Genomic DNA, 8,996 nt, shown 5'->3' with positions numbered 1-8,996 from the left:
ATGAAATATATCGAATGTCATTTTAAGGCCAAAATAAGATATGATAACAAAATCTGTTATTATACTCATCTTACAACCGCTGTTTTAAATATCTACTCAATAACAAAATGTATTACAGGCATACCTCGATATAAGACAGCCTCGTTATAAAACAACCTCGTTATAAGACAATTCGATATAAAACAATTTTGTCTTATATCGAAACAAATCCCTTTGACATAGCTGGTAACGATACCAGAGCTGGTTTTCCATGCTGAAATCGGTGCCATGAAGATGTTCATTATTTCAAAATAACCCCAAAAATAGTAAAAAACTAATAGCTCAAACAATAATAAATAGTTCAAAAACCGTAAACACATAAAACAGAGCAAAACTGGCGACCGCTAATGCAATTTTTTTTTTAAAAACCATGTTTCGATATAAGACAATTTCGATATAAGACAACTTTTAGAAATTATAAATTGTCTTATATCGAGGTATACCTGTATCAATGTATCTCCATATCTATTCAATAACAAAATATACCATTATAACACAGTTTGATATTGTTTATGTATTATTTTGCTCTTCGCTCCTGCTCGGGTTGGCATAACGCCGTATGACACAAAACATAATTATAAGGAACCATTTAATGTACTGAATACCGCTTCGGGAACCACCAACCAGACTGAAATCTGGCATTATCGCTGGATCAAGGTGCAAAACATGTCTGTGCGCACCGCTAAGTGGCGATGACAGGCACCTCGACCAACATACCGCTGCAGCAGTGTGAACAGTGTCACAGCATAGATGTCAAAACCGAAAAGTAAACAAATAAAAGCAGAAAGAAGAAAGATTTAGTTAGGAAAGATTTGTAAAGATATAAAGATTTGTAAAGAAGCTAAAGAGAAGATTTTCAAAGGAGAGTGAATAAATTGAACAGAAGAAATTATATAGTTGAAAATAGAAGTGCCGTTTTGGTGGATAGCTGGAAAGAATTTTTCGGATAATTATAGCTACACCAGGTGAGGAAAATAGTTTTACTTCGTGAAACCATTCATTTACTAAATACGTTATTAGATTTTGTCGAACCCGCGAAGATAACCTGAAAAGAGAAGATAAAAAAATTAGCATAAAACTATAAATGTAAGTAAATTAAAATGAATTTAAAGATATAAAACTAATGGAAATTAATAAATAGTTTCAAGCCGTTGGTAACGAAAACGTTGCTGTGAAAAAGTTTATTGCTAAAAGGGAGTAGTCCGAACAATCTTGAAAATTTATAATGCCTCGACATAACCCTGAAATCGTTGAAAAGTCGGGTTACAATTGCGCGGCTTGCAATCGTCCGGATGATGCGGAAGCTGATATGGTGTTTTGTGATCACTGTCAGAGATGGTTCCATTTCGGCTGTGTTGGTGTCACGGAAGAGGTGAAAGATGTTTCTTGGTGTTGCAGTGGCTGTACGAAAGATGCTTCCGGTGGTGCTGATTCGTTTGATCTGCAAGAGGAGTTGACGCGACTCGAAGATGAGCGGAAGAAGCAAAAACGGGAACTAGAAAAGGAGCGAATTTTGCACCGAAAGCGATTAGAGTTGCAGCAGGAGATGTTCGCGGCTCGCCAGAAGCTAGAAAAAGAAAAACGGGAAATGGAATTGGAGTTCGAAAAGGGGCGGATGGAAAAGATAATTGAGGAAGAAAAGGCCCATCAAATGAAACTCGATCAAATGCGTTTGGAAACACAGGAAAAGCTGAAGCTACTGAAACTGAAGCATAATACAGATGAAGTGGAAGGTGGACAGCATACAAGAACAGGCGGTGATGCAGAAGGTGAAGAAAAAGGCTCAAAGAATAAGAAGAAGAAGGAAGTAATGGCAGAAAACGCGAATCCAGGGAAAAAGCCGGTACTGAAAAAGTCAAGGAAGGAAAAGCCTGGGAAAGCGGATCTGGTAGTCGCAAATAATGGCGATATTGACGGAGCCTATCGAAAATTTTCGACGCCGAAAAAAGCTGGAGATCCGGTAGAGGGTCCATCGCGTTCGTTAGATACTGTGGAAATGAACCGCGACGAGCGTTCGTGGGGCGGCAAGGGTACGCCATTTGGACATCCAGAAGTTCGCAAGCAAAAGAAAAAGCAGAGTAGAGGGCAACAAGATTCCGATGGTGCGGAGTCGGAAAGTGGCGACGACGTCGAAGAAAAGGTTGCTGACGCAGAGGCTAGTGACAATGACGCAGAGGAATTAGATAGTTCGAAGAGCTCCGCAGAAAGTGTGGAAAGTGAAAGTTGCTCGAGCAGGCAGCGACAAAGCCAAGGGCCAACGAAAGCGCAGCTTTCAGCTCGACAGTTCTTGTCTAGAAGACTGCCGATATTTACCGGGAAGCTTGAGGAGTGGCCCATGTTCATAAGCAGCTACGAGACGTCAACAGAAGCATGCGGCTTCTCAAATGTAGAGAATTTGGCACGCTTGCAAGAGTCTTTGAAGGGACAAGCACTGGAAGCGGTTAGAAGCAGACTCCTCTTGCCCACGGCTGTTCCGGAAATAATCAAAACTCTTCGTATGCTTTACGGTCGTCCAGAGCAATTGCTCAATATGCTGTTGTCAAAGGTTCGGAAAACAGCGCCGCCGAAAGCGGATCGATTAGCAAGTTTCATCAGTTTCGGCATGGTGGTCCAACAACTCGCCGATCACCTGGAAGCTACAGGACTAACTACCCATTTAGTCAATCCGATGCTAATACAAGAACTGACTGAAAAGTTACCAGCTGGAACTCAATTGGAATGGGTGCGGTACCGGAGGAAAAGCCAAGTTGTAACCCTGCGGACGCTAGCCAATTTTTTGTCAGCTATCGTTGAAGATGCGAGTGAGATTACGCTGTACGGACAGGCGCCTCCGTCAGTTGAAAGTGAACCTAGAAGAGGAAAAGGGACAGGTAGAGAGCACGAAGGATTCCTGCATGCTCATGATGTAACGGAAAGCAAAAACTATAGTTCATCAGCAAAGCAGAGAACACCTTGTCGAATTTGCAACCGGGTTGACCACCGGATTCGCAATTGTGAGAAATTTCGTAAGCTTCGTGTGGAGGAGAAATGGGAAGCCGTTAGAAAATGGAATATGTGTCCAGTATGCTTGAATGAGCATGGATCGACCCGCTGTAAGCTCAACTTTCGATGTAACGTCGGCGCATGTAATGAACATCATAATTCGTTACTTCATCCCGGGAGCCCAGCCACACATTCGAACTGTAATATCCATTCTATCCAGCCGAAGCAGTCCGTAATCTTCCGCATAATGCCCGTCACACTGTACTGGGAGAATAACGCTATAAACACGACCGCATTCTTGGACGAAGGGTCATCTTACACGCTGTTAGAGAAATCGCTCGCAAACGTTCTTAGTTTAAAAGGAACAATTCAACCGCTTCGGGTAACATGGACTGCTGGTGTGTCTCGACTGGAGAAAGAATCCCGCAGAGTGGACCTGTTCATTTCGGCGCAGGGCTCAAACCAGCGTTTTCGGATCAAAGGTGCGCATACGGTAGAAGATCTAAAACTTCCGCAGCATTCACATGCTATGTCGCAAATAGCCAAGCAGTACTGCCATCTTCAGGGGCTTCCTATACAAGATGCCCAGCAAGTCGCTCCGCAGATTTTGATCGGTTTAAATGATATACACCTGTACGCACCGCTTGAGTCGCGGGTTGGTAAACCGGGAGAGCCAGTAGCTGTCAGATCGAAACTTGGCTGGGCCATCTACGGACCGACGAATGTAAGCAGCACAGATGCAGGGATTGTGGGTCATCATATGTGCAGCAATGTGACTAACCAGGAGTTGCGCGATCTACTGAAGAGTCAATTTGCGTTGGAGGAGTCAACAATATCCGTAGCTCTACTTCCTGAATCAGAAGAAGACAAAAGAGCAAAGCAGCTTCTAGAGAAAACTACAGTGAGAATAGGTGATCGGTTCGAGACTGGCTTATTGTGGAGAGATGAAGAACCACAGTTTCCGGACAGCTATTTTATGGCCTCGAAACGTCTGCAATGCTTGGAAAACAGACTTAAAAAGGACGGCGCATTATACGACAAAGTTCGGCAAATGGTCGCTGAGTACCTCGACAAGGGATATGCTCATAAAGCTACAGAATCCGAGCTAAGCGAGTCAGATCCAAGCAGGATATGGTACGTACCGCTGAATATAGTTTCCCACCCAAAAAAACAAAAGCTTCGTCTGGTATGGGACGCCAGAGCCGAAGTCAAAGGAGTGTCATTAAATTCAAAGCTTTTAAAAGGCCCGGACATGCTCACTGCTCTTCCCGCGGTAATATGCAGATTTCGTGAACGTCGGGTGGGATTCGGAGCTGACATTAAAGAAATGTACCATCAATTGAGAATCCGTGAGCAAGATAAGCAGGCGCAGAGATTTCTATTCCGAACGGACGCTTCGATGAAACCAGAAGTCTACGTGATGGACGTAGCAACGTTTGGCTCCACAAGTTCGCCTTGCTCTGCGCAGTACGTGAAAAACTTAAATGCGAAACAGTTCGCTAAACAGTTTCCGGAGGCGGCAAAGGCGATTGTGGACAACCATTACGTGGACGACTATTTTGATAGTGCGGAAACAGTTGAAGAAGCAGTGAAACGGGCGAAAGAGGTTCGGTATGTGCATTCAAAGGCAGGATTCCTGCTACGCAACTGGGTCTCCAACTCCGAAGAATTTCTGCAAGCCCTAGGCGAGCGCAACGAAAACCAGTTCGTACATTTTAATGACAAAGAGTCGGGCCATGAACGAGTTCTAGGAATAGCGTGGAATCCTGGCAGCGATGAGTTCCTGTTTTCAACTAAGTTGCGAGACGACCTAGAACCGTATTTGTCTGGTGGGCTGCGACCTACGAAAAGAGTCATCATGAGTTGCGTTATGAGCTTCTTCGATCCTTTGGGGTTACTCTCGTTTTTCACGATCCATGGAAAAATACTAATCCAGGATCTCTGGCGGAGCGGATGTGACTGGGATCAAAAAATCGATGATGAATGTACCGAAAAATGGAACCGCTGGATTGAGCAGCTTCCAGAAATAGAAAAAGTTCAAATTCCACGATACTATTTCAACGGTGGACGATCTTTGAACGAGAACAGCCTGCAGTTACACGTGTTCGTCGATGCAAGTCAGAGCGCGTACGGTGCTGCGGCGTATCTCCGAATCGAAACAGCTGATGGTCCATTGTGTTCGCTGGTGATGGCGCGATCGAAAGTGGCACCACTTAAACATCTATCAATTCCTCGCTTAGAGCTGCAAGCGGCTGTGGTTGGTGTTAGACTGGCGAAAACCGTTGTGGACATGCTTTCGTTCGAAATCAAAAAGCGATTCATCTGGACTGATTCAAAAACCGTGCTGTCGTGGATATACTCAGATCATCGCAAATACAAACAGTATGTAGCCTTTCGTATCGGGGAAGTACTTAGCCTCTCAAATATTGAAGAGTGGAATTGGGTACCGAGCAGGTGGAATGTAGCCGACAAGCTGACGAAGTGGGAAAAAGGACTCAAATTTGGTCCAAGCGAGGCGTGGTATCGCGCGCCAACGTTCCTGTACGAAGCAAGAAAGCAGTGGCCTAAGCAGAGCGTTATCGTACCGAATGTTTCTGAAGAGTTACGCGCGGTCCATCTGTTTCATGACGTTTCATTGGTGGAAGAACTAAACATGATAGAGAGGATTTCGAGGTGGAGAATACTCGTCCGATCAGTAGCATGCGTCTTCAGGTTCGCTTCAAATTGTAGAAGAAAGCGGGAAGGCCTACCAATCGAAGCGGTTCCAGCTCGGACAGAAATAAAAAGATGTCTAAAACGCAACATTCCATCAGTTGTAGTTCCTCTGAAACGAATGGAATACCAGAAAGCGGAGGCGTGCCTGTGGAGGTGGGCACAATCAAGTAGATTTGCAGAAGAACTAAAAACCCTGAAAAAGAATCGAGACCGAGAGCTTCCGAAACAGTATCGGTTGGAGAAGAGCAGTGAACTCTACAGCCTATCTCCATTCATCGACGAGCAAGACGTGTTGAGGATGGAAGGAAGAACCGCGCAAGGTTTATCGGTTCCTTTCGAGCTTCGGTTTCCGATTATACTTCCGAAACGACATCCCATAACCGACAAGCTTCTGCAGTTCTATCATCAGCAAGTGGGCCATAGCAACACGGAGACAGCAGTAAACGAAGTTCGACAACGTTTTTATATCCAAAACTTGCGAGCAGAGATGAAGCGAATAGCGAAAGCCTGCATATGGTGCAGGGTAAAGAAATGTCACCCTAGAAACCCCAGAATGGCCCCACTTCCTCACTCGCGTGTTACGCCAAACCTGGCGCCATTCTGCTTTACCGGAGTGGACTTCTGTGGGCCAGTTACAGTAAGCGTGAATCGCCGGTCAGAAAAGAGGTACATCTGCTTGTTTACCTGCATGACTACGAGAGCCATACACCTTGAGGTTGCTCATAGCTTAACAACGCAAGCGTGTTTGATGGCCATACGACGTTTTGTGTGCCGTCGAGGAAAGCCTTTGGAGTTCTACTCAGACAACGGCACAAACTTTCAAGCAGCTAGCAAAGAGATTGTGAAGCGGATCGAAAACGAGTGCGAAGACACCTTTACCGACTCCAGAACACGCTGGAACTTTAACCCGCCTAGTGCACCCCACATGGGGGGAGTGTGGGAAAGATTAGTGCGTTCGGTGAAGGCAGCGTTGACCGTGTTTGATGATGGGCGATCGATGACGGATGAAGTACTCCTGACAGTACTGGCAGAAGCTGAAGATCTGATCAATTCACGTCCTCTGACGTACGTTGCCGTTGAACCGGGATCAGAAGCGGCATTGACACCTAATCATTTCGTACGGGGCGTCGGAACAGTGAATCCAGAAGACTACATTCAACCAACTAACGAGGCTGAAGCTCTCAGAGATCGTTACAAGCAGTCGCAGCTACTAGCAGACCGATTGTGGACTCGCTGGGTGGCTGAGTACTTACCTTCGATCAACCGGAGGACCAAGTGGCTTACAGAGACTCCGTCATTGACATGTGGTAATTTAGTGTACATCGCCGATGATAATAGACGACGCAGCTGGATCCGTGGTGTGGTATCCAAAGTTTATCGAGGAGCGGACGGCAGAATCAGGCAGGCGTTGGTACAAACTTCGAGAGGCGAGTTCAGAAGACCAGTCACTAAACTTGCGGTGCTAGAGATACAAGATTGTAAATCCGGCGCAGCAGTGGAGACTTCACCAGAATTACGAGGAGGGGCTATGTGCGCACCGCTAAGTGGCGATGACAGGCACCTCGACCAACATACCGCTGCAGCAGTGTGAACAGTGTCACAGCATAGATGTCAAAACCGAAAAGTAAACAAATAAAAGCAGAAAGAAGAAAGATTTAGTTAGGAAAGATTTGTAAAGATATAAAGATTTGTAAAGAAGCTAAAGAGAAGATTTTCAAAGGAGAGTGAATAAATTGAACAGAAGAAATTATATAGTTGAAAATAGAAGTGCCGTTTTGGTGGATAGCTGGAAAGAATTTTTCGGATAATTATAGCTACACCAGGTGAGGAAAATAGTTTTACTTCGTGAAACCATTCATTTACTAAATACGTTATTAGATTTTGTCGAACCCGCGAAGATAACCTGAAAAGAGAAGATAAAAAAATTAGCATAAAACTATAAATGTAAGTAAATTAAAATGAATTTAAAGATATAAAACTAATGGAAATTAATAAATAGTTTCAAGCCGTTGGTAACGAAAACGTTGCTGTGAAAAAGTTTATTGCTAAAAGGGAGTAGTCCGAACAATGTCTAAAGTCTATTATGCCTACCATGTATTATGCCTTCCGTACTAACGTCCATTATGGCTAATTCCATTTCATTTGACACCACATTACATTTTTTAAAATGAAAGTTGATGACCGTTTTGTAAAGGGCACTTTTCTTTCAATGTAAAAAACTGCAATTTCATTGTAGCAGTAGCGTACAGCAAAGGAGTTGTAGGTTTTTGAAGCCTCAGTGAATCATTTTAGTTTAGTTTGTTTAGAAATACCATCGATATGTCCTGTCCGTGTTTGCCAAAATCGTCGTGGAGAATGACCACACCCGAACGAACGTGTGATTCCAGTCAATTCAATGAGGACGTACACGAACCGAAGCAACCGTGCAATTTCTCAACTTTCTTTTAATCCACGACATCATCGCATAGCAACGAAACGAAATGACAACTTTGTCACAACCATTAAAAACCAACTGACTTCTAACAAACCCGGAGGGAATCGGGCATCTTATTTTTTTTTTTGAATAACGACCTGCCCTTGGCAGCCAGCGGCGGCGGCGGTAGCCGGCAGGTTTTTGCCGGTCGGTGTGCTACTTTCTCTGCGGACAGTAGGTATACATACAATATCATTCCCCGTACGAGGAAGCGCACTCGTGAACGTTTTCTTTACCGAGGAATTTCCGCAAAAAAAAAACCTCGTGGTGCACTTGAATGACGGATTGCGGATAACAAAGCTCGCCTGTGCGGTTCCCTGTGGGGAGCAGAGATTGAATCAGTTCAGTGCAACTTTGTAGCCACATCCGCTAACTATGCGTGATAGATGATCCGAGCAATAGAGGCGAACAAGTTATCCTAACCTCTTTAACGAGCGGGCTCAGCTGCGGTGGCTGCACTTTACTACGAAGCTTTTGCATATGGCGAACGAAACTCGTAAACCCGGGAAAGTAAGACCTCACCGCAGCTGCGTCGACGGGTCAAACGACGGGTAGAGTTACAAACAAGTCTCCTCGGGACGGGAGTGGCGAATCGCACAAGAATGCACATTCGCTCGCGTAATATGGATCACGTGTGGAATTATCGATTGTCTTCCGGATGAGCTTCGGCAGCATCCAGGCAGCGCACGTACGAGAATGGAGGCATTCGACGGGAGTGAAATTGAGCATAGCGAACCTAATTGCTAAATATGTGTGCGATTAAGCCTTACGAGTCGGGCACATAAAT

At 44.7% G+C, this 8,996-nt stretch overlaps 1 protein-coding gene across 1 annotated transcript; it reads left to right on the top strand.

Annotated features, from left to right (window-relative positions):
- The first annotated feature begins 1,264 nt into the window (after positions 1-1,264).
- Positions 1,265-7,327, top strand: LOC128739488 (uncharacterized). Its single transcript, XM_053834982.1, has one exon. It carries the CDS (start codon positions 1,265-1,267, stop codon positions 7,325-7,327), a length of 6,063 nt encoding a protein of 2,020 aa, XP_053690957.1.
- Positions 7,328-8,996: the final 1,669 nt, after the last annotated feature.

Source organism: Sabethes cyaneus, chromosome 3 (assembly GCF_943734655.1).
Source record: "Sabethes cyaneus chromosome 3, idSabCyanKW18_F2, whole genome shotgun sequence".
Lineage (NCBI taxonomy): Eukaryota > Metazoa > Arthropoda > Insecta > Diptera > Culicidae > Sabethes > Sabethes cyaneus.
The sequence above is the reverse complement of the archived record's forward strand: the minus strand, read 5'-3'. Positions and strand labels throughout refer to the sequence as shown.

Bases quoted from the DNA above. Each gene is read 5' to 3' on its own strand.
- LOC128739488 (XM_053834982.1), top strand. From the start codon at position 1,265: ATGCCTCGACATAACCCTGAAATCGTTGAAAAGTCGGGTTACAATTGC.